This window comes from Salmo salar, chromosome ssa05 (genome assembly GCF_905237065.1).
Source record: "Salmo salar chromosome ssa05, Ssal_v3.1, whole genome shotgun sequence".
NCBI classification, from domain to species: Eukaryota; Metazoa; Chordata; class Actinopteri; order Salmoniformes; family Salmonidae; genus Salmo; species Salmo salar.
In genome coordinates, this window is record NC_059446.1 from 12,129,462 (window position 1) to 12,156,372 (window position 26,911).

At 42.2% G+C, this 26,911-nt stretch overlaps 1 protein-coding gene across 1 annotated transcript in view; it reads right to left on the reverse strand.

The window, feature by feature from the left end:
- Nucleotides 1-3,870: 3,870 nt before the first annotated feature.
- LOC106604258 (BTB/POZ domain-containing protein KCTD12-like) overlaps nt 3,871-26,911 on the reverse strand; it is a 34,363-nt gene continuing 11,322 nt past the window's right edge. Inside the window, exon 2 of the mRNA XM_014198739.2 lies at nt 3,871-6,491. Coding sequence (XP_014054214.1) covers nt 5,998-6,491 — 494 coding nt within the window. The 3' untranslated portion in view covers nt 3,871-5,997. The remainder of the gene's footprint in view (nt 6,492-26,911) is intronic.

Below are 26,911 nucleotides of genomic sequence, written 5' to 3' on the forward strand. Positions count from 1 at the left end.
ACTAATAACAAGCCAGGGATGAGTGCCAATTATGAAGAAAATGAGCTGATAAGGAACTGATGAACCCAGTTTAGTGATTTCTCTCACACACACATAATTCTCAACTTCAGCCTGCCAGTATGAGATGAAGCTCTGCTGGCTGTTGGTTGGTCAGCCAGGTCTTGGAAGTATAACAACCAGCCAGGTCTTGGAAGTATAACAACCAGCCAGGTCTTGGAAGGATAACAAGCAACCAGGTCTTGGAAAGACAACGGCCAGCCAGGTCTTGGAAGGACAACGGCCAGCCAGGTCTTGGAAAGACAACGGCCAGCCAGGTCTTGGAAGGACAACAGTCAGCCAGGTCTTGGAGGGACAACAGTGCCAGGTCTTGGCGGGACAACGACCAGCCAGGTCTTGGAGGGACAGCGGTCGGCCAGGTCTCGGAGGGACAACTCAAACTGCCTGCCAAGATGCAGAGGAGCAGGAATTAGGGCTGGTGGGAGCAACGGCCTGCTCTCGATGACCCTGGTCAGAAGTAGTGTAGTGTATAGGGAATAGTGTGCCATTTGAGACTCAGCGGTTTCCTTCAGGATCATGACAAAGTGTTAATCTGGAGTGAATCCTTCCACTCAGAGCAAAGAGGATGTTTGTATTCTCTCTAATGCTCCTTGATAGATATCATGACTCATAAGAATAAGAAACACTGCTCTGAATACAAACTTCCACTTAAGTCAAATATTCACTTAGTCACGCATTGATGTCAATGGGAGACTACACGTTTAATCTGTCTGAGACGTCTGAAGAACTGATCTAGGATCAGTACCTAAACCCCATTTCATTAGAATAACCTGTATTAGTCAGACCTGTATTCAAATTCTATTTGAAATCTCTCTTAGGTTTAGCCTTCCTGGAGTGTTTTTGAATCCAGGTCTGTATTCAAATTCTATTTGAAATCTCTCTTAGGTTTAGCCTTCCTGGAGTGTTTTTGAATCCAGGTCTGGGTACCTGAAACTTCTGCCTGCTCAAACAAAAATGGCACAGTTTCCCCAGAAAATGGGAAACTTGTGAAAGACATTGCTGTTTGTCTGAGATCTGAGGCCAACAGACAGATGACAGATAAAGACAGGTTGTTCTGCCATAAAGGTATGTTAATTGGTATTGGTGTATTATTCAGATCACATGTACCATATTCCTCCCTTACCTCTCCAATGAAAATCCCATAGGCCTCTATATTATGGACCTGGTAATGTATGTATATGAAAACCATTATTAAAACTGTTTTTTCTGCATTATCATTAAGAGCAGATTCAAACATTTTCTCAACATAAACAATGTACTGAGCAAATGTCAAGTTGGCTTTTTAACAAATTACCCTACGACTGACCACATATTCACCCTGCACACCCTAAATGACAAACAAACAAACTAAAACAAAGGCAAAGTCTTCTCATGCTTTGTTGATTTCAAAAAAGCTTTCTACTCAATTTGGCATGAGGGCCTGCAGTACAAATTCATGGAAAGTGGTGTTGGGGGAAAAACCTAAAATCCATGTACACAAACAACAAGTGTGCGTTTAAAATTGTCAAAAAACTCACATGTTTCTTCCCACAGGGTCAGGGGGTGAGACAGGGATGCAGCTTAAGCCCCACCCTCTGCAACATATATATCAACAAATTGGCGAGGGCACTAGAACAGTCTGCTATGCCATCAAAAGGAAAATTGAATTCGACATACCAATTCGGATCTGGCAAAAAATACTTGAATCAGTTATAGAACCCATTGCCCTTCATGGTTGTGAGGTCTGGGGTCCGCTCACCAACCAAGAATTCACAAAATGGGACAAACACTAAATTGAGACTGCATGCAGAATTCTGCAAAAATATCCTCTGTGTACAACGTAAAACACCAAATAGTACATGCAGAGCAGAATTAGGCAGATACCAGCTAATTATAAAAATCCAGAAAAGAGATGTTAAATTCTACAGCCACCTAAAAGGAAGCGATTCCCAAACCTTCCATAACAAAGCCATCACCTACAGAGGAATTAACCTGGAGAAGAGTCCCCTAAGCAAGCTGGTCCTGAGGCTCGGTTCACAAACACATACAGACCCCACAAATCCCCAGGATGGCAAAACAATTAGACCCAACCAAATCATGAGAAAACAAAAAGATAATTACTTGACACATTGGAAAGAATTTATAAAAAAACTGAGCAAACTAGAATGGTATTTGGTCCTAAACAGAGAGTACACAGTGGCAGAATACCTGACCACTGTGACTGACCCCAAATCAGTGAGCAGAGCCTTGCAATTGAGAAGGCCGCCGAAGAAAGACCTGGTTCTCATGAGAAGAGAAGCTATGTGCACACTGCCCACAAAATGAGGTGGAAACTGAGCTGCACTTCCTAACCTCCTGCCAAATATATGACCATATTAGAGACACATATTCCCCTCAGATTACGCAGATCCACAAATATGATTTTTTAAAATCTAATTTTAATAAACTCCCATATCTGTTAGGTGAAATACTACAGTGTGCAATCACAGCAGCAAGATTTGTGACCTGTTGCAAGAAAAGGGCAACCAATGACGAACAAACACCATTGTAAATACAACCTTGTAACGCCCTGGCCATAGAGAGGGGTTTTTAGTTCTCTATTTTGGTTAGACCAGGGTGTTACATGGGTGGGCGTTCTATGTTTATTTTTCTATGTTGGTTTGTTTCTTTGGTTGGCCGTGTGTGGCTCTCAATCAGGAACAGCTGTAGTTTGTTGTTGCTGATTGGGAGTCATACATAGGCAGCCTGTTTTTCCTTTGGTGTTTTGTGGGTGATCGTTTTCTGTTTAGCTACTACGCCTTACGGAACTGTGTAGTCGTTATTTGTTTATTTTTGTAGTGTTCACTTTTCTTGCATTAAAAAAGATGAGCATTCATATTCCCGCTGCATCTTGGTCCACCTTTAACGACGGCCGTTACAAACCTATATTTATGTTTATTTTCCCTTTTGTACTTTAACTATTTGCACATCATTACAACACTGTATATATACATAATATGACATTTGAAATGTCTTTATTCTTTTGGAACTTTTGTGAGTAATGTTCACTGTTAACTTTTTATTGTTTATTTCACTTTTGTTTATTTTCTATTTCACTTGCTTTCGCAATGTAAACATATGTTTCCCATGGCAATAAAGCCCCTTAAATGTAAATGTAAATTGAATTGAGAGGTAGAGAGAGGATAGAATAGAGACATTTTTTATAAATAATCATCGTCACGGTAGAAGAGACCAGGTCTGGCAGCGCACTGCTGTGCTTGTTCAATTAAAACTCCTTCCTCAGGAGGACAGTCTTTATAATAACCTATTTACAAAAATGAACGTACTGCTCTTCCCGATGTGAGAATGGAGAGAGAGACAGAGAGAGGTGGAGAGAGAGAGAGAGAGAGAGAGAGAGAGAGAGAGAGAGAGAGAGAGAGAGAGAGAGGCCATGCAGTGATTCATTAGGGCAGGCTGAGTGATGATGTCTATGCCACAGCACAGATGGGAATAATAAGTATGTGATTGTCATGGTCATGAAGTTGTTATTCAACTGTTCCTATCTTAACTAATCACAATACCATAATTAGAATTCAATCACATTCACTATTATTCTGTCTTAGGCATGGACAATGGCACAATAATAAAACCAAACTGGAAAAGCTTTTTTCAGGCTTTGTTGTTGTGTGTGTGTGTGTGTGTGTGTGTGTGTGTGTGTGTGTGTGTGTGTGTGTGTGTGTGTGTGTGTGTGCGTGCGTGCGTGCGTGCCTGCGTGCGCGTGCGTGCGTGGACTAGGCTTTGAAGCCTGTGTTAATATTAATCAGTTGAAACACTTGACATTAATAGACCCAGGGATCACATTTCCTTTTCCTTTATTTTGCATCAGTGAGGTGAAGCTCCTCAGAACTAAAATAACACTATTACTTTCTGTTAGCCTGATTCTAACTAGAGAGCAGGGCCAACATATAGATCTATTCCAGAACATACTAAAATATTGATCTCGGCAAGGGTGAAAGTGGAATCACAGAACTGAAAGCCCTATTTCCAAACGTTTACTCTGTGTGGGTAAAAGACATGCCACTAACATTCTCTACATGGATACGTTTCTCATATTGGCAAGAATATCAGTCCCATTTTAGTTTATAACCCTCTGGAGATTATACAGTATAGAGATGTCCAGTCTGATATCAGTCATAGTTTTCCTCTGTAGATTGTATTGTAGATGTCCAGTCTGATATCAGTCATAGTAGTCCTCTGGATTATAGTTGTCCAGTCTGATATCAGTCATAATAGTCCTCTGTAGATTATATTATAGATGTCCAGTCTGATATCAGTCATAGTAGTTCTCTGGATTATAGATGTCCAGTCTGATATCAGTCATAGTAGTCCTCTGTAGATTATATTATAGTTGTCCAGTCTGATATCAGTCATAGTAGTTCTCTGTAGATTATATTATAGATGTCCAGTCTGATATCAGTCATAGTAGTTCTCTGGATTATAGATGTCCAGTCTGATATCAGTCATAGTAGTCCTCTGTAGATTATATTATAGATGTCCAGTCTGATATCAGTCATAGTAGGCCTCTGTAGATTATATTATAGATGTCGAGTCTGATATCAGTCATAGTAGTTCTCTGGATTATAGTTGTCCAGTCTGATATCAGTCATAGTAGTTCTCTGTAGATTATATTATAGATGTCCAGTCTGATATCAGTCATAGTAGTTCTCTGGATTATAGATGTCCAGTCTGATATCAGTCATAGTAGTCCTCTGTAGATTATATTATAGATGTCCAGTCTGATATCAGTCATAGTAGTTCTCTGGATTATAGATGTCCAGTCTGATATCAGTCATAGTAGTTCTCTGAATTATAGATGTCCAGTCTGATATCAGTCATAGTAGTCCTCTGAATTATAGATGTCCAGTCTGATATCAGTCATAGTAGTCCTCTGGATTATAGGTGTCCAGTCTGATATCAGTCATAGTAGTCCTCTGGATTATAATTGTCCAGTCTGATATCAGTCATAGTAGTCCTCTGTAGATTATATTATAGATGTCCAGTCTGATATCAGTCATAGTAGTTCTCTGGATTATAGATGTCCAGTCTGATATCAGTCATAGTAGTCCTCTGTAGATTATATTATAGATGTCCAGTCTGATATCAGTCATAGTAGTTCTCTGGATTATAGATGTCCAGTCTGATATCAGTCATAGTAGTTCTCTGAATTATAGATGTCCAGTCTGATATCAGTCATAGTAGTCCTCTGAATTATAGATGTCCAGTCTGATATCAGTCATAGTAGTCCTCTGGATTATAGGTGTCCAGTCTGATATCTGTCATAGTAGTTCTCTGGATTATAGATGTCCAGTCTGATATCAGTCATAGTAGTTCTCTGGATTATAGATGTCCAGTCTGATATCAGTCATAGTAGTCCTCTGGATTATAGATGTCCAGTCTGATATCAGTCATAGTAGTCCTCTGTAGATTATATTATAGATGTCCAGTCTGATATCAGTCATAGTAGTCCTCTGTAGATTATATTATAGATGTCCATCAACAAACTCTCCATTTGATGTATTACACGTCAACTCCAACTCTATTGACATGTAAAGTACATGTTATCTTCATCAGCAGCACTAGCCTGTGAACGTAGTCGTTCCATGTGTTGTTGACACTTAATTGTATTGTCCTCGTAGTTCCTGCTTCAAGTAAAGGTGAGTATCTGGAACCATGAACCAGAAAGCATTATGTGATAATAGCCTTTAAGTCATAATAAAACCACTGGAAAATGGTTCTACTGTGATCAATGTAGTCTGGCAGAGTTTGATTCATGCCTGATTTCTCAAGACCAATGCCATTTCAATGCAAGTCCTATGCAAGCCAACCGTTGATACACACTGTTTATTACTGTAATCCGATATGCACAGGAACACTATCTTATTGTGTTGGGTCTGTTAGGTTGCCGTGGTAACGTCAGTACCCCTAGGCGTTGTATTTCTTCAGTAGGTCGCTCTGCCAGTGCCTCTTCTTGTCAGGGAAGACTTTAGGAACTTTGATTTTCCTAAAATCCTCAATACACTTTTTTAGATCTTCCTCCATCACCTTCCTCTCCTCCTCTTCCTCATTGATGCCCGGTGGGGGTCCCCCGTTCTGCTTGACGGTGCTGGGGTGGGGCAGGGTCCTCAGGGCGAGGGTGGTGGGCCGCTGGGGGCTCATGTCTGGCAGGGGCGGAAAGGGGGGAGAAGAGGGAGGAAGGTCAGGGCTGACCAGGGCTGGAGCTGGAGGAAGGGGAGGTGGGGGAGTAGAAGGAGGAGGAGGGTCGAGGGGCCGGCCATTTCGCAGGTCCAGAGTGGTGTTTGTTTCTGGTTGGCTGACGGCAGTACTGGGGTGGCAGGGGTTGTCGACGGACTGGTCTGCATGGCGACTGGTGTCTGGGAGGTCCAAGGGATGAGGTTTGGGAAAGGTTGATCGCCCACCTGTAGCAGAGTGAGAGAGAGAGTGAAAGACAGAGAAAGGGGGAGAGAGAAAGGGGGAGAGACAGGGGGAGAAAGGGGGAGAGAGCGAGGGAATAGAACTTTAAAGGTGCACTTTGCAGAACTAGCTTCGTCATTTCCTGGTTGCTAAATTTCTAATAGTTCGCCTAATTTCATTTCATGTGATAGAACAAGCATGGACAGTGTAGAGAATCATTGTACCATCTAAACTGTTGTGAAATATATTTTCCATTATCAAAAATATTGTATTTTCAGCTGTTTGAAGCTGGATTACAAAACCGAAAGTAAAAGACGCAAAAACAAAACTTAAGAAAGGGAAGTATAGAAATGGCACACATAGAACAGATCTACCACTTCTTAGACATGCTTCAATGAGAATGACAGATCTATAACTCACATTTCTATATGAATTTGGTTGCATTGCCCCAAAAAGTGACATAATTCAGCTTTAATAGTATGTTGTGCAGTTCCACTATTCTATTCGATCGACCTCAGAGCGTGTAGAAAGCTCGAGATATAAAGTATATGTGATATATATGTGGAGAGGGAGAAAAGAGTGGGATGAATAGAAAAACTGTGAGCGATAGAGCGGTCCTTTAGCTGGTATACAGGAGAACAGAGAATATCTGATGACGTTCAGCCTTTAATGTTGGGATTTATCAAAGTGTGTCAGAACCATACCACAGACAGAGCTTCCCAACCAGGATTAGATGTGAGTTCATGTTACCATGGGAACCAAGACAAATACACCCTGGAAGGAGAAATGCTACAAGTTACCACAGCCACAAATTGGCTTTATCATAAAAAACATGTACTTTTTGGTCTTAATTTAAGGTTAGGGCACAAGGTTAGCAGTATGGTTAGGGTTAAGGTTAACGTGTGTGTGTGTGTGTGTGTGTGTGTGTGTGTGTGTGTGTGTGTGTGTGTGTGTGTGTGTGTGTGTGTGTGTGTGTGTGTGTGTGTGTGTGTGTGTGTTTCTAAACACTTTTACATTAATGTGGAGGCTACCATGATTACAGATAATCCTGAATGAATCGTGAATAATGATGAGTGAGAAAGTTACAGACACACAAATATCGTACCCCCCCCAAAATGCTAACCTAACCCTGAGGTTAGCATGTATTGGAGATATCTACTCTTATACTCTTATTTACCAAGAAAGTGACTCCAAAATGACACAATACATTATTTACCATTCATTTATATTGGGCACAAAATAATCTGAACACAGCCAAAACAAACAGCAAATGCATCCAACAAGTGTGTAGAGTCATAAGCTTCATGTAGTCATTGTGTGCTAGGAATATGGGACCAAATACTTAACTTTTGACTACTTTAATACACATATAAGTGCTATAATTTCTAAATGGTTCACCTGATATGGATGCAAATACCCTGTAATTATAGCTGACCGTCTGTACTTTAATCTCATATCCATGGTATAATTTAAAATCCAAAGTGCTGGAGTACAGAGCCAAAATGACAACAAAATGTGTCACCGTCCAAATACTGTTGGAGCTCACTGTATATACTGTATGTACGTGGGTTTCTGAGTGTGTGTGGGTCTAGAAGTGTGTGTGGGTTTAGCTGTGAGATTGTGGGTTTAGGAATTTGTGTGGGTTTATCATATCAAATCAAATGTTATTAGTCACATGCGCCGAATACAACAGGTGTAGACCTTAAAGTGAAATGCTGAATACAACAGGTGTAGACCTTACAGTGAAATGCTTACTTACGAGCCCCTAACCAACAATACAGTTAAGAAAAATACGGATAAGAATAAGAGATTAAAGTAACAAGTAATTAAAGAGCAGCCGTAAAATAACAATATCGAGACTATATACAGGGGGGTACTGATATAGAGTCAATGTGCGGGGGCACCGGTTAGTTTAGGTAGTATGTACATGTAGGTAGAGATATTAAAGTGACTATGCATAGATGATGACAGAGAGTAGCAGTGGTGTAAAGAAATGGGGGGGGGTCACTGCAAATAGTCTGGGTAGCCATTTCACTAGATGTTCAGGAGTCTTATGGTGTGGGGTAGAAGCTGTTTAGAAGCCTCTTGGACATAGACTTGGCGCTCCGGTACCACTTGCCGTGCGGTAGCAGAGAGAACAGTCTATGACTAGGGTGGCTGGAGTCTTTGACAAATTTTTAGGGCCTTCCTCTGACATGGCCTGGTATAGAGGTCCTGGATGGCAGGAAGCTTGGTCCCAGTGATGTACTGGGCCATTCGCACTACCCTCTGTAGTGCCTTGCGGTAGGAGGCCGAGCAGTTGCCATACCAGGCAGTGATACAACCCGTCAGGATGCTCTCAATGGTGCAGCTGTAAAACCTTTTGAGGATCTGAGGACCCATGCCAAATCTCTTTCTATGTCTCTCTCTCTCTCTCATGCCTATTTAATCAGACAGCTCAATCATTACCACTTCAGAATCCCTCCATTACCAGCCTCGCTCCCACGGCAACCACACATAAACGCATTTAGGGCCAATGTCACTTGCCTTAAAATCCTTTATACAGTATGTGCAGTCACATGACCAGGCAGTAATGCAACCAGTCAGGATGCTCTCGATGGTGCAGCTGTATGAGTGTGTGTGTGAGTTTAGGAATGTGTGTGGGTTTATGAATTTGTGTGTGGGTTTATGAGTGTGTGTGGGTTTACATGTGGGTGTGTGTGGGCTTAGGAGTGTTTTTGTGGGTTTAGATGTGGGTGTGTGTGGGCTTATGAGTGTCACAGGAATAATCCACTGGCGATGGGCAGCATCTCTCTCTCCATCATAGAGACTTAGGGAGGAAAATAGAGAAAATACTCCCCAACTCTCTCTCTCATCTTTTACTCACTGCAGAGAAAAACAAAGGGACCATTCCAAATTTACTGGGGCGGGGGGGTTGTGTGTTTTTTTGCATTGGGGAGGGTAGTGTAGTTTTATTGGGTTCAGGGGAGGGTAGTGTAGTTTTATTGGGTTCAGGGGAGGGTAGTGTAGTTTTATTGGGTTCAGGGGAGGGTAGTGTGGTTTTACTGGGTTCAGGGGAGGGTAGTGTAGTTTTATTGGGTTCAGGGGAGGGTAGTGTAGTTTTATTGGGTTCAGGGGAGGGTAGTGTAGTTTTATTGGGTTCAGGGGAGGGTAGTGTAGTTGTATTGGGTTCAGGGGAGGGTAGTGTAGTTTTATTGGGTTCAGGGGAGGGTAGTGTAGTTTTACTGGGTTCAGGGGAGGGTAGTGTAGTTGTATTGGGTTCAGGGGAGGGTAGTGTGGTTTTACTGGTTTCAGGGGAGGGTAGTGTGGTGTGGTTTTACTGGGTTCAGGGGAGGATAGTGTAGTTTTACTGGGTTCAGGGGAGGGTAGTGTAGTGTAGTTTTATTGGGTTCAGGGGAGGGTAGTGTAGTTTTACTGGGTTCAGGGGAGGGTAGTGTAGTTTTATTGGGTTCAGGGGAGGGTAGTGTAGTTGTATTGGGTTCAGGGGGGAATAGTGTAGTTTTACTGGGTTCAGGGGAGGGCAGTGTAGTTGTATTGGGTTCAGGGGGGAATAGTGTAGTTTTACTGGGTTCAGGGGAGGGTAGTGTAGTTTTATTGGGTTCAGGGGAGGGTAGTGTGGTTTTACTGGGTTCAGGGGAGGGTAGTGTAGTTTTATTGGGTTCAGGGGAGGGTAGTGTAGTTTTACTGGGTTCAGGGGAGGGTAGTGTAGTTTTATTGGGTTCAGGGGAGGGTAGTGTCGTTTTTTGGGGTTCAGGGGAGGGTAGTGTAGTTTTTTTGGGTGTAGGGGAGGCTAGTGTGGTTTTACTGGGTTCAGGGGAGGGTAGTGTGGTTTTACTGGGTTCAGGGGAGGGTAGTGTGGTTTTACTGGGTTCAGGGGAGGGTAGTGTAGTTTTTTGGGGTTCAGGGGAGGGTAGTGTAGTTCTTTTGGGTTCAGGGGAGGCTAGTGTGGTTTTACTGGGTTCAGGGGAGGGTAGTGTGGTGTGGTTTTACTGGGTTCAGGGGAGGGTAGTGTAGTTTTACTGGGTTCAGGGGGAGGGTAGTGTAGTTTTATTGGGGTTCAGGGGAGGGTAGTGTGGTTTTACTGGGTTCAGGGGAGGGTAGTGTAGTTTTACTGGGTTCAGGGGGAGGGTAGTGTAGTTTTACTGGGTTCAGGGGGAGGGTAGTGTAGTTTTGGGGGCAGTGTATTCATAATTTCTTCCATTCTGGGCAATTTGTCTCATCTGCTTCTATGCCCCTCCTCTATATCAGGGGTTTTGGTGCTTCCCTTATGCAATGCGCTTTTCCGCAGGCTAATTTCACTATACCACTGGTCAATATAGTGTACCAGTTTAACTGTCTATCTTGCCCTCTATTCACCATTCATAGTGACAGTAGTGGTAGGTGGATTGTTTGTCCAGATCGGCAATAGGCAATCATACCACACATAAAAGCATTCAAAGCTGCATCAATTTTCAATATGAATCCACAAGAACAAATAGGAATAGCTGATTGGCAGCAGAGAGGCCAGGTGCATCATTGTGCATCAAACACTCAAACTGGACAGTTTTATCGAAATCTCTTCATTCAAAGACTCAATCATGGACACTCTTACTGACAGTTGTGGCTGCTTTGCGTGATGTATTGTTGTCTCTACCTTCTTGCCCTTTGTGCTGTTGTCTGTCCCCAACAATGTATGTACCCTGTTTTGTGCTGCTACCATGTTGTGTTGCTACCATGTTGTTGTCATGTGTTTCTGCCTTGCTATGTTGTCGTCTTAGGTATCTCTTTATGTAGTGTTGTGTTGTGTGATGTGTGTTTTGTCCTATATTTTGTATTTAATTTTAATCCCAGGCCCCCCGTCCCCGCAGGAGGCCTTTTGCCTTTTGGTAGGCCATCATTTTAATAAGAATTTGTTCTTAACTGACTTGCCTAGTTAAATAAAGGTTACATTTAAAAAAATAAAATAAATGAAAGAACAGTAAAGACATGAGACATGCAGCTCAAAAAGCTTCCCTATTGATCTTGTTTAGGGACAATACTAGTATCCTGCCCAGCCTTCACCAGAATGCAATGAATAATTGCATCATTGCATTCAAGTGAGAACAAAATTCTACTTAGGCTGCAGGGTAAATGTAATTTGAATAGTAGAGCAAAAAAAATGTGTGATTTGAATATTTCATCCCATTTGGATCCGTTGTGGGTCTACTCTGGACAGTTAATACGGTCTAGAAAGAAACAGTAGCAGGCCAGTCTGGTGTATGTTTACTTCTGATACTTAATGTGCTGTCTGTTGCAGATCATCGTTCTCCCAAGTCCTCCTAAAATAATGTGGCAACATTTGCTCCCAGCAGCCCATGTTATTCAGAAAGCTCGAGCTCTGCCTCCTCTCCAATCTGAGCAGCTATTATTTGCGCATCTAGAAGCTATCGCTTCACTATAACCTGAATATTTATCATTTAACTTTTAAAATGTATTCCCTTTTATATGTGGCATAAACACAACCAGTCACATTGTTTTAATGTGATTAGGCTCCTTCAAAAGTCTCTTGTAGGCATGGGCAAATATTATAGAATCCTCAAAACGGCTTAACATTCACTAGGTTTCCATCCAAACTTTTTATGCAAGTAAAGTATACTGTATGTAGGATAAAAAATGTCAAGACATCATGGGAAAGCAAGAAGTGTATTGATGAAAGTTATAATGTTATGATGAACTTCACAGGGTGGTGAACTTGATGCTCCTTTCCAATAAATACTGAGAGTCTTATTCTGGTGACATGATGATCGATGCTTGACTGCAGTTTGACAAATAAAAATAATATTAATCTCGTACTTTTGTCCATAATAATAATAATCTCATCATGTGGGCAATACCCAGACTGTATCTGCGAGCTGTTGGCTAGAGCGCTCTGCCAATACCAGAGTGGGCATATTCGCTATACCTTCGCAAAATATTTTTGGTGACAAAACCATCAGTAAGCCTATAGTTGAAAATGAGATGGAAACCCCTTTAAAAAACAAATGATATGCACTACGTATTCACGCACAGACTTTTATCTGCAACAAGTCAATTTAACGGAACACAACACTGAGGGTAAAATTCACGCATTGTTTTCCTGCAGATTTTAGAATATATTCGCATGAAAATCTTTTGCCAATTGGATGGACACCTAGCTACAGGCCCCCTAAAGACTCTGGTACTTGTTCTAGTCAAGAGGCACTTTAAATTATGGCTGCACATCACGGTTCACCAGCAAACCCAAACATCTAAAGAATAAGTTACAACTAAAAGAAGCTTGTAAAAATTGTACTTAAATTTCCCCCTCAAGCATTTTAAGTAGCTAGGCTGGCTATCTGTGGGGAAAAAAGAGTACTATTAATTCAACTTGGTCTGGTACACAGAATTATCATGGACTCATTCCCCAGGAGTCTATCCAACTATTTTACATTTGTTACAGCTGTTGTCCACCATCATAAAACCAGAGTCAGAGATTATAATATTCACTCTTTTAAATATAAGAGTCTATCTAGTAAGAACACATTTTTATATTCCGACGCTGTTGAGTGGACATACCAACTATAAACACTTTTTAAAGAATGTCAAAAGCTGACCAATGTGTGAACAGTCAAACCTTTTATTTGTCTGTATCTATGTAACGTGTCTGTATCTATGTAACGTGTCTGTATCTCTGTAATGTGTCTGTATCTCTGTAATGGACTGTATCTATGTAATGTGTCTGTATCTCTGTAATGTGACTGTATCTATGTAATGTGACTGTATCTATGTAACGTGTCTGTATCTCTGTAATGTGTCTGTATCTCTGTAATGTGACTGTATCTATGTAACGTGTCTGTATCTCTGTAATGTGTCTGTATCTCTGTAATGTGACTGTATCTATGTAACGTGTCTGTATCTCTGTAATGTGTCTGTATCTCTGTAATGGACTGTATCTATGTAATGTGTCTGTATCTCTGTAATGTGTCTGTATCTATGTAATGTGACTGTATCTATGTAATGTGTCTATATCTCTGTAATGTGTCTGTATCTCTGTAACGTGTCTGTATCTATGTAATGTGACTGTATCTATGTAACGTGTCTGTATCTCTGTAATGTGTCTGTATCTCTGTAATGTGACTGTATCTATGTAATGGACTGTATCTCTGTAATGTGTCTGTATCTCTGTAATGTGACTGTATCTATGTAATGGACTGTATCTATGTAATGTGTCTGTATCTCTGTAATGGACTGTATCTCTGTAATGTGTCTGTATCTATGTAACGTGTCTGTATCTCTGTAACGTGTCTGTATCTCTGTAACGTGTCTGTATCTCTGTAATGTGACTGTATCTATGTAACGTGTCTGTATCTCTGTAATGTGACTGTATCTATGTAACGTGTCTGTATCTCTGTAATGTGTCTGTATCTCTGTAATGTGTCTGTATCTCTGTAATGTGTCTGTATCTCTGTAATGTGACTGTATCTATGTAACGTGTCTGTATCTCTGTAACGTGTCTGTATCTCTGTAATGTGTCTATATCTCTGTAATGGACTGTATCTATGTAATGTGTCTGTATCTCTGTAATGTGTCTGTATCTATGTAATGTGACTGTATCTATGTAACGTGTCTGTATCTCTGTAATGTGTCTGTATCTCTGTAATGTGTCTGTATCTCTGTAATGTGTCTGTATCTATATCTGTATGTAACGGGTAAGCCTACAAGGTAGGGAGAGATGTTTATCCAGATTGACAGAGTCTATTTACTGTGGTGTTGAAAGCGCAAACTATGATATTAAAGTGCCCAAAGTCTGTATGTTTTGTTTATTGGTTGCGTGATGCATTGGCACAGAAACTCATCGGTGGAAAATGTGTTAAATATATTTTATATAATTATAAATACAGCATCAAAATGTTGAAAGTATAATTTCCCCCTAGCTGATCGCAGTGTAGGCCTAGTGAAACAGGCAGGGAGAGTGAGCTGATCCGTGGTGGTCGGCGAACCCTCAACCTCCTTGCCCCTAGTGCTGCGTGGCATCGATTGTACCACAAAAGCAGGATGAAGTGCCAAAGTCCATATCCACCTTTATAAACACAGGGTCTCTACAGGTATTTTAATTTATGGTTGTAAACATTATTTTGAGTTAATTATAAGAGGGGGGAGGGTGTGCAAAAAAAATACAGTAAAGGGGAGAGTCTTGAAAGTATTTTTAACGTTGAGGAGGTGGATTTTTGGGGGGAATGACACCTTGAGTGTTTCTCCCTCTGTTTCCATCTCCTTCCCCCCTCTGTTTACATGTCCTTCTCTCTGTTTCCATCTCCTTCTCTCTCTGTTTCCATCTCCTTCTCTCTCTGTTTACATCTCCTTCCCCCCTCTGTTTCCATCTCCTTCTCTCTCTGTTTCCATCTCTCCTTCTCTCTCTGTTTCCATCTCCTTCCCCCCTCTGTTTACATCTCCTTCCCCCCTCTGTTTCCATCTCATTCTCTCTCTGTTTCATCTCCTTCTCTCTGTTTCCATCTCATTCTCTCTGTTTCCATCTCCTTCCCCCCTCTGTTTCCATCTCATTCTCTCTCTGTTTCCATCTCATTCTCTCTCTGTTTCCATCTCCTTCCCCCCTCTGTTTCCATCTCATTCTCTCTCTGTTTCCATCTCCTTCCCCCCTCTGTTTCCATCTCATTCTCTCTCTGTTTCCATCTCCTTCCCCCCTCTGTTTCCATCTCCTTCTCTCTGTTTCCATCTCATTCTCTCTGTTTCCATCTCCTTCTCTCTCTGTTTCCATCTCTCCTTCTCTCTCTGTTTCCATCTCCTTCTCCCTCTGTTTACATCTCCTTCCCCCCTCTGTTTATATCTCTTTCTCTCTGTTTCCATCTCATTCTCTCTCTGTTTCCATCTCTCCTTCTCTCTCTGTTTCCATCTCCTTCTCTCTCTGTTTCCATCTCCTTCTCTCTCTGTTTCCATCTCCTTCTCTCTCTGTTTCCATCTCCTTCTCTCTGTTTCCTTCTCCTTCTCTCTCTGTTTCCATCTCATTCTCTCTCTGTTTCCATCTCATTCTCCCTCTGTTTCCATCTCCTTCTCTCTCTGTTTCCATCTCTCCTTCTCTCTCTGTTTCATCTCCTTCTCTCTGTTTCCATCTCCTTCTCTCTGTTTCCATCTCCTTCTCTCTCTGTTTCCATCTCATTCTCTCTCTGTTTCCATCTCATTCTCTCTCTGTTTCCATCTCCTTCTCTCTCTGTTTCCATCTCCTTCTCTCTCTGTTTCCATCTCCTTCTCTCTCTGTTTCCATCTCTCCTTCTCTCTCTGTTTCCATCTCTCCTTCTCTCTCTGTTTCCATCTCCTTCTCTCTCTGCTTCCATCTCTCTTTGTTTCTTTTGTACCCTGTCCCCCTTTCTTTTACACCTTGTCTTTCTCTATACATTTATTTATCTGTTTTCATCTCTCTCTCTCTCTCTCTCTCTCCCTCTCCCCCCTCTCTCTCTTTCTCGCTCCCTCTCTCTCCCTCACCCATCTGCTCATTGTGACACATCCCTGTGTTTCCACCATCGGAGCAATTAGCAGCTCTAATGTGACATCATTGCCAGGGCTTAGCACCTCATGTCAACTCATGTCTACTGCACCCAGCACACAGTTCCTATTAATCCTTCATCATCTCTCCTCTTCTACTCCAACTGTACACGACATGTCTTTAGCTACAGTCTAATCATCTGTAGAAAGAGTGATACTTTGCCAACAGTACACAGATCCTGAGTATGGTGAATTAGATTCATATATTCAGATGATGGTGAATTTGAGTAATGTGACTGGTTGTTTCATCTGCTGTCATTCTGTAATGGTGAACTGGCCCAAGGACGTGGGATACTGCGAAACACAGGAACTATTTTGTATTCATGGTAACACCACGGGGAAAGATATTGCATAGTAACTAGTGTCTCTTTAGATTGACTAGCGTTTTTTTCACATCCTGCTCATTTGAGTTAATTACCCATAATTCAGTTCAGATATGAAGCATCTGTCATGTGAAATGAGCCATAAACTAGCTAAGCTATCATAACCAATCCAATATGATCCATCCATCCATAAACCTTCCGGCCCAACCATCCACCCATCTATTCATCCATTCATTCATCCAGTCTGTCCATCCATCTATTCATCCATCCATCCATCCGTCCAGTCTGTCCAAACATCCATCCATCCATAATCTATATCATCTTTCTGCCCACCTCTCAGACTGTTTGAAGACTCATGACATTTGGAGGTATAATCTAAATCTAACCTACTATTTTACATAGTACAGAACTAATAGGCCACTCCTGCATATTATGCAGCTTTGAAATGCAGTGACAACCCTCTAAGCAATTACAAAGCTGTCAACACTCATGTCACACTGAAGGAGAATACGAGAGAGAGAGAGAGAGAGAGAGAGAGAAGATGAGGGAGAGCTACAGCAGAGGAGAAAAGAGTGGGAGAGGGAGAGAAAGTCAGAGGGGGAGAGAGATAGGAGAGGACAGGGCAGGGTAGTAGCAGACAGGGCAGGGTAGGAGAGGAGAGGACATGCCAGGGTAGGAGAGGACAGGCCAGGGTAGGAATAGGACAGGCCAGGGTAGGAGAGGACAGGGAAGGGTAGAAGAGGACAGGCAGGGTAGGAGAGGACAGGGCAGGGTAGGAGAGGACAGGGAAGGGTAGAAGAGGACAGGCAGGGTAGGAGAGGACAGGGCAGGGTAGAAGAGGACAGGCCAGGGTAGGAGAGGAGAGGACAGGCAGGGTAGGAGAGGACAGGCAGGGTAGGAGAGGACAGGCAGGGTAGGAGAGGACAGGGAAGGGTAGGACATGGCAGGGTAGGAGAGGACAGGCCAGGGTAGGAGAGGACAGGCAGGCAGGGTAGGATAGGACAGCCAGGGTAGGAGAGGACAGGCAGGGTAGGAGAGGACAGGACAGAGTAGGAGAGGACAGGCAGGGTAGGAGAGGACAGGGCAGGGTAGTAGAGGACAGGCAGGGTAGTAGAGGACAGGACAGAGTAGGAGAGGACAGGGCAGGGTAGGAAAGGACAGGGCAGGGTAGGGCAGGAGAGGACAGCCAGGGTAGGAGAGGAGAGGACAGGCAGGGTAGGAGAGGACAGGCAGGCAGGGTAGGAGAGGACAGCCAGGGTAGCAGAGGACAGGCAGGGTAGGAGAGGACAGGACAGAGTAGGAGAGGACAGGGCAGGGTAGGGCAGGAGAATACAGCATTGGACAGGGCAGTGGTATAGAGCACTGGTTCTCAATCCTGGTCCTGCGGACACACAGGGCCAGGGGCGAAAATCTGATATCCACTTTGGAGGGGACAATTACATGAAATTTTCTCAAGAGCAATTCCTGAGGGGGACACCAAAAGTAGTGCTGTAACACATAGCCTACATTGTAATATGGTAAATGTATATTGAGGAACCAAAGAAATAAGGTGTTTGCCGTACTCCTAACTACCGGTACCCAAAACTACACAACTAATCACAACAGCAATACCATTGCCTTTAACAAATCTTAGTTCAGTCACCAGTTTAAGTTGAGAGTGGGGGTATCCATGGCATTTTCCAATTATGTTCCTATTTTACAAGTCCAAAAAATTGAGAACCTTTCATAATGTTGCCAAACAAAGACTCAACAAACTTACCTGAGACTCCCTGTCTCTGCCAGTCTGTCCCTGCATATCTGTCCCCAACTCTGCTGTCTGTGTGCCATCTGTTGCCTGCTCTGCCTAATGACATCATTGTGAAACATTTCCATTCGAATTTCATTTCTTTCTTATGAACATTTTATCAACTAGTCTTTGAGATATTAGGCTACTAGGGTTCTTACTATGCGTTTTGGTGTATTGAAAAATACTCTGATGTCCGTCTTTTATTTTTCTGCCATTTTTCTACCTGGCTGGCTGGCTGGCGACACACACAGTGTGTAGGTTATTTACAGTAGGAGATGGGCTTCTATCATCTTCAATCATTCTATATGGGCTTCGATCTAAAAGGTAGCTAGCAAATGTGAAACGGATTAAAATGACAAGAGTTGACAGCTGTATGAGTTCACCATTTACACAACATATGCTGCAACCTTTTGTAATTTTAATAGTTTGTTTCATATTGGCTGGCTTCCAACAATAGCTGAATTTGCAAAGCTAGCGAGCACCAATTCAGTTTCAGTGGTGTTTGCTATAATCTTTGCTACCCGGGTTAAATAAAGGTGAAATAAAATAAATAAATAAAAGTTCCCTTGCCACAATTTAGCTTTTGCAACGAGACCATTAGATATATTTAAGACAATGGTAGAAGAGAGTGTAGTTCTGTTCAGTTTGGACTTCAGTTTATCGCTAACCTTATCACAGGGACTTTGAAGCACTAACTTACATCATCTGCATGCTGATTCCATCTTTGACGACGCCACATAAATGGAATAGGTACTAGCTAGCTTAATAGTTCATATTTGCGCGCTAGCTCTGCATATTCAGCTAGTGTGTGTGTGCGCGATTGACTGGATGAACCTCACGGCAGTTACGTAGCAAGCTAAGGAGCTGGCAGTGGATCAAACCATTGTGAGGCAAAGGGCGGGGGGGTCGCAATCTTTTGAAACTTAAAAACGCGCTATTAAGTGTCTATAATCAGCACAATTGCTTTCATTGCGTATTATTAATATTATTTAAATTACATAGTTATGTTTCAGTGATATATTGGGGGGGACAAATCATATTTTTCCCAGGATGGGGGGGTCGTGTCCCCCCCGTCCCCCCCGGGATTTCCGCCCCTGCACAGGGCTGTACATTTTTGTTTTTGCCCTAGCACTACACAGCTGATTTGAATCAGGTTTGTAGTGCTCAAGCAAAAATAAAAGTGTGCACCCCTTTGGGTCCCCAGGACCAGGATTGAGAACCAGTGGTGTAGAGGCAGCAACCGATGTTCTACTACTACAGTATAACTCTACTGTTCTACTACTACAGTATAACTCTACAGTTCTACTACTACAGTATAACTCTACAGTTCTACTACTACAGTATAACTCTACAGTTCTACTACTACAGTATAACTCTACAGTTCTACTACTACAGTATAACTCTACTGTTCTACTACTACAGTATAACTCTACTGTTCTACTACTACAGTATAACTCTACTGTTCTACTACTACAGTATAACTCTACTGTTCTACTACTACAGTATAACTTTACTGTTCTACTACTACAGTATAACTCTACTGTTCTACTACTACAGTATAACTCTACTGTTCTACTACTACAGTATAACTCTACTGTTCTACTACTACAGTATAACTCTACTGTTCTAATACTACAGTATAACTCTACTGTTCTACTACTACAGTATAACTCTACTGTTCTACTACTACAGTATAACTCTACAGTTCTAATACTACAGTATAACTCTACTGTTCTAGTACTACAGTATAATTCTACTGTTCTACTACTACAGTAGAGAGATAGAAACAGAGAGAGAAAGAGAGATGGAAACAGAGAGAGAAGGAGATGGAAACAGAGAGAGAAGGAGATGGAAACAGAGAGAAGGAGATGGAAAAAGAGAGCAAAAGAGATGGAATCAGAGAGAGAAGTAGATGGAAACAGAGAGAGAAAGAGAGATGGAAAGTTATACTGTAGTAGTATTAGAAATAGCAGCGATGTGAGTCTGTGTGAGGAAACAGAGATGAGAGTCTGTGTGAGGAGACATTAGAGATGCGAGTCTGTGAGGAAACAGCAGAGATGTGAGTCTGTGTGAGGAGACATTAGAGATGTGAGTCTGTGAGGAAACAGCAGAGATGTGAGTCTGTGTGAGGAGACAGCAGAGATGTGAGTCTGCGTGAGGAGACAGCAGAGATGCGAGTCTGTGTGAGGAGACATTAGAGTTGTGAGTCTGTGAGGAAACAGCAGAGATGTGAGTCTGTGTGAGGAGACAGCAGAGATGTGAGTCTGTGTGAGGAGACAGCAGAGATGTGAGTCTGTGTGAGGAGACAGCAGAGATGTGAGTCTGTGTGAGGAGACAGCAGAGATGTGAGTCTGTGTGAGGAGACAGCAGAGATGTGAAGCGTCAAGCGTCTCTTAATTAGCTGTTTACTGCACACAGACAGACAGACAGACAGACAGACAGACAGACAGACAGACAGACAGACAGACAGACAGACAGACAGACAGACAGACAGACAGACAGACAGACAGACAGACAGACAGACAGACAGAATAGAGAGAGGAGAGAATAAGAGAGAGAGGAGAGAATAAGAGAGAGAGGAGAGAAGCGAGAGAAGGAGAGAAGCGAGAGAAGGAGAGAATAGAGAGAGGAGAGAATAAAGAGAAAGAGGAGAGAAGAGAGAGGAGAGAAGAAAGAGAGAGAGAAGAGAGAGGGGAGAGAATTAAGAGAGAGAGTAGAGGAGAGAAGATAAAGAGAGAGGAGAGAAGAGAGAGAGGAGAGAAGAAAGAGAGAGGAGGGAATAGAGAGAGGAGAGAAGAAAGAGAGAGAGAGAAGAGAGAGAGAATGAGAGAAGAAAGAGAGAGGAGAGAAGAGAGAGGAGAGAAGAAAGAGAGAGAGATGGGAGAGAAGAAAGAGAGAGAGTAGAGGAGAGAAGAAAGAGAGAGAGTAGAGGAGAGAAGATAGAGAGTAGAGGAGAGAAGATAAAGAGAGAGGAGAGAAGAGAGAGAAGATAGAGGAGTGAAGGGAAAGAGAGAGATGAGAGAAGAGAGGGATACAATAAGCCACCAATTAGATGAGATTAGCCTTAGAGCTTGAAGCTTCATTAACCTTAAATGCAGTCCTCAGTCTTTATCCACTGATGCTATTCCTGACCACTACTGGTGTACATGTATGTTCACTGGTGTGTGTGTGTGTGTGTGTGTGTGTGTGTGTGTGTGTGTGTGTGTGTGTGTGTGTGTGTGTGTGTGTGTGTGTGTGTGTGTGTGTGTGTGTGCATGTAATTGCAAGTGTGTTTTTTTGCTTGTTTGTGTGCTGGGCATGAATGTATAGAGTGTGTGTGGGCAGGTCTGCGGTGATATAAACCTATAACCAGACATTGACTGAGCCAACTCATTGACATGCATACCAAGCATCAGTACGACTCACAGCCATGCCTCTCTAGTATATGGCCTGGCTGACTTCAAATGGACCACAGCAAATTCCATATACGCTGAGTATACCAAACATCAGGAACATGTTCTTAATATTGAGTTGGACTATTCTTGACACACACAAGAAACTGTTGAGCATGAAAACATAGCAGCGTTGCAGCTCTTGACACAAACCGGTGTTTCTGGCACCTAATACATTTCCCTGTTCAAAGGCACTTAAATATTATTTCTTGCCCTTCACCCTCTGAATGGGACACGGACACAATACACCTGTCAAATGTCTCATGGCTTCAAACTCCTTCTTTAACCTGTCTCCTCCTCTTCATCTACACTGAACCAAATTTAACAAGTGACATCAATAAGGGATCATAGCTTTCACCTGAATTATTCTAGTCAGTCTATGTCATGGAAAGAGAAGGTGTCCTTAATGCTTTGTATACTCAGTGTAATATTACCCTGGAAGGAGATAGAGACAGCAGATATAATATTACCCTGGAAGGAGATAGACAGCAGATATAATATTACCCTGGAAGGAGATAGAGACAGCAGATATAATATTACCCTGGAAGGGGATAGAGACAGCAGATATAATATTACCCTGGAAGGAGATAGAGACAGTGGATATAATATTACCCTGGAAGGAGATAGACACAGCAGATATAATATTACCCTGGAAGGAGATAGACAGCAGATATAATATTACCCTGGAAGGAGATAGACAGCAGATATAATATTACCCTGGAAGGAGATAGAGACAGTAGATATAATATTACCCTGGAAGGAGATAGACAGCAGATATAATATTACCCTGGAAGGAGATAGACAGCAGATATAATATTACCCTGGAAGGAGATAGACAGCAGATATAATATTACCCTGGAAGGAGATAGAGACAGTAGATATAATATTACCCTGGAAGGAGATAGACAGCAGATATAATATTACCCTGGAAGGAGATAGACAGCAGATATAATATTACCCTGGAAGGAGATAGAGACAGTAGATATAATATTACCCTGGAAGGAGATAGACAGCAGATATAATATTACCCTGGAAGGAGATAGAGACAGTGGATATAATATTACCCTGGAAGGAGATAGAGACAGCAGATATAATATTACCCTGGAAGGAGATAGAGACAGTAGTTATAATATTACCCTGGAAGGAGATAGAGACAGTAGATCACAGAGCTACACAGAGCTACACATCACAGAACTACACAGCACTGAGCTATATAGAGCTACACATCACAGAACTACACAGCACTGAGCTATATAGAGCTACACAGCACAGAGCTACACAGCACAGAGCTACACAGAGCTACACATCATAGAGCTACACAGCACAGAGCAACACAGCACTGAGCTATATAGAGCTACACAGCACAGAACTACACAGCACAGAGCTACACAGAGCTACTCAGCGCAGAGCTACACTGCACAGAGCTACACAGTACAGAGATATACAGCACAGAAATACACAGTGCTACACAGCACAGTGCTACACACCACATAGCTACACAGAGCTTCACAGCACAGAGCTACACAGCACAGAGCTACACAGCACAGAGATACAGAGAGCTACACAGCACAGAGCTACACAGAGCTACACATCACAGAGCTACACAGAGCTTCTCAGCACAGAGCTACACAGCACAGAGCTATACAGCACAGAACTACACAGAGCTACAGAGAGCTACACAGCACAGAGCTACACATCACTGAGCTACACAGAGCTTCTCAGCGCAGAGCTACACAGCACAGAGCTATACAGCACTGAGCTACATAGCACAGAGCTACACAGCACTGAGATACACAGCACATAGCTACACAGCACATAGCTACACAGCACAGAGCTACGAATCACAGAGATATACAAAGCTACACATCACAGAGCTACACATCACAGAGTTACACAGAGCTACACAGCACAGAGCTACAAAGAGCTACTCAGCGCAGAGCTACACAGCACAGAGCTACACAACACAGCACAGAATTACATAGTGCTACACAGCACAGAGCTACACAGCACAGAGCTACACAGCATAGAGCTACATAGAGCTACACAGCACAGAGCTACATCGAGCTGCTCAGCGCAGAGCTACACAGCACAGAGTTACACAGCACAGAGCTACACAGAGCTACACAGCACAGAGCTACACAGCACAGAGCTACGCAGTGCTACACAGCACAGTGCTACACAGCACATAGCTACACAGAGCTTCACAGCACAGAACTACACAGCACAGAGCTACAGAGAGCTACACAGCACAGAGCTACACAGCATAGAGCTACATGGAGCTACATAGAGCTACACAGCACAGAGCTACACAGCACAGAGCTACACAACACAGCACAGAATAAACAGAGCTACACAGTGCTAAACAGAGCTACACAGTGCTACACAGCACATAGCTACACAGTGGTACACAGCACAGAGCTACTCAGCACAGATCTACACAGCACAGAGCTACACAGCACAGCAGAGTGCAGTGTATTGTATGCCAGCAGAATACAGCAGAATCTTAATAGATGACAACAGGAAAGATTCATCCAGGATGCTCAGTTGAAGATGAGATTCGATTAGAAACCAAAACACTGTTATTGATATTCTCTCTCCCTCTCTATCCCAAATTCAGAATCATATTCAAGCTGCTTTATTGGCATGAAAAACATTGCGTCAATAATGCCAAAGCAAGAATGTAAACAATATACTTTGTAATAAAGAATAATAATAACAACAATAAAATGATAACAGTCAATAGAATGAATATAATAAATCTCTCTCTCTCTTTCTCTCTCTCTTTCACCCTCTCTCTCTCTCTCTCAATTAAAATAAATGTAATGTAATTAAATTAGCTTTATTGGCATGACGTAACAATGTACATGCCAAAGCTTACCTTGGACATTTAAAATATTAACATAATTAATTATAATAATCAATATTGTCAATGGGACAACAGTAACAACAATAACCAAGGGTCAAAACAACCACACATTGAACAATAACAATAAGCATAGAGGACATGTGCAGGTTGGTTGGTCAGTCAGACACTGTCCCTCATCTTATGACAGGCAGCAATGTAGTGCGCTGCCAACCCACAGCTCTCTGCGTCCTCCCCCAACAGGACGGGTAGTATATTCTCATCACAGAGGTCTTTGAAACATTGAATAAGGGTTTCAAATTTGGGGAAATGACACTAAATGATTTATATTTTTTACATTTTGTCAGGAAATGCAGCTCTGTCTCAGGTTCTGCTGTGGTGCAGTAGTTGCACAGCCTTTCCTCTACAGGGAGCCATGTTTTCCTGTGTCTACCCTTCTCAATGACAAGGCAGTGCCCACTGAGACTGTACTTTGTCAAGGTCTTTCTCAGGTTATGATCAGTAACCATGGTCAAATAGTTTGCCACGGTGTACTGTAGATTTAGGGCCAGATAGCACTGCATTTTGCTTTGTGTTTGTGTTTCCCAATAAGTCATGTAGTTTTGTTTTGACTGTTTTAATTTGTTTTGATCTGATTGATTGGATGTTCTGGTCCTGAGGCTTCAGTGTGTTAGTAGAGCAGATTAGTAGAACAGGTTAGTAGAACAGGTTAGTAGAACAGGTTAGTAGAACAGGTTAGTAGAACAGGTTAGTAGAACAGATTAGTAGAACAGGTTAGTAGAACAGGTTAGTAGAACAGCCCAACAACCAGCTGAATGAGGGGACTCTTTTCTTTGCTCAGCTCTTGGCATTGCAGGGCTTGGTAATGATATGAGAGGGGGTCACTGTATTTTAGATGTTTCCAAAACTTCATTAATCTTTTTTGAGTTTTTATTATTAGTGGATATTGGCCTGATTCTGCCCTGCATGCATTGTTTGTAGTTTTCCTCTGTACATGTAGGAGAATCTTACAGAACTCTGCCTGCAGGGTTTCAATGGGGTGTTTGTGAAATATTGTTTTGCAAGTGGACCCCGCACCTCGCTGCCATGAAGTGCAGTTGGTTCAATGACACATTCAATTAGTTTTAGCCAGATTTTAATAGGTATTTCTATTTGAATTTGTTTTTTAATGGTGTAGAATGCCCTGCATGCTCTCTCTCTCAGTTCATTCACTGCATCATTAAGGTGTCCAGTTGAGCTTATTTTCCAACCTAAGTAATTGTAGTGTGTACAGTACTCTATATATTTTGTACCAAACGAGAAATTTGGTCTAATTCCCTGAGATCTGGATCTTCTCTGGAAAATCATTATTTTAGTCTTTTTGGGGTTTACTGCCAGGGCCCAGGTCTGGCAGTACTGCTCTAGCAGGTCCAGGCTCTGCTGTAGGCCATGTGCTGTGGGTGACAGCAGGCATAGGTCATCTGCGAAGAATAGGCATTTAACCTCTGAATTGTGGAGACTAACACCAGGGGCTGAGGATTTATCTAGAATAGTGGCCAATTTGTTGATGTAAATATTGAAGAGTGCAGGGCTCAGATTGCAACCCTGGTGAAGACCCGCACCTTGTTTTATTTTTTTATTTAACCTTTATTTAACTAGGCAAGTCAGTTAAAAACAAATTCTTATTATAATGATGGCCTACCAAAAGACAAAAGGCCTCCTGCGGGGACGGGGGCTGGGATTAAAAATAAAGTATAAATATAGGACAAAAAACACATCATGACAAGAGAGAAAACACAACACTACATAAAGAGAGACCTAAGACAACAACATAGCAAGGCAGCAACACATGACAACACAGCATGGTAGCAACACAAAACATGGTACAAACATTATTGTGCACAGACAACAGCACAAAGGGCAAGAAGGTAGAGACAACAATACATCACACAAAGCAGCCACAACTGTCAGTAAGAGTGTCCATTACTGAGTGTTATTAAAGAATTGTGTTCTTTTTTTGTCAAATTTGATGCTGCACGTATTGCCAGTATACATTGATTTAATTATGTAATATGTTTTACCCCCTACACCACTTTCAATAACTTTGTAGAACAGTTCTGTATGCCAAATAGAATCAAATGCTTTTTGAAAGTCGATAAAGCAAGTGTACATTTTGGTATTATTTTGGTTGACATGTTTAACCATTTTCACTGTAGTGTCCAAAACGTCTTTCAAGCTGTCAGGCATTCCCTTGGCAGCAAGAGCCTCTCGGGGGATGCTGCAGTGGACCCAAGTGGCGTTGAGAGCAACCGCTTGCACCCGTGTTACCACTCCACTATGTCTCCCTGTCATGGCTTTTGCGCCACCAGTACAGATACCAACATGAGCAGCAGCTACGTTTGGCTACATACATAACGTTAGTGGAATTCCCATGAAAGAGGAACGGTTAATGTGATTGGATGTTCATTATTTGACTAGCCTGCCTGGATTTGACATTGTGTTGTTTTTT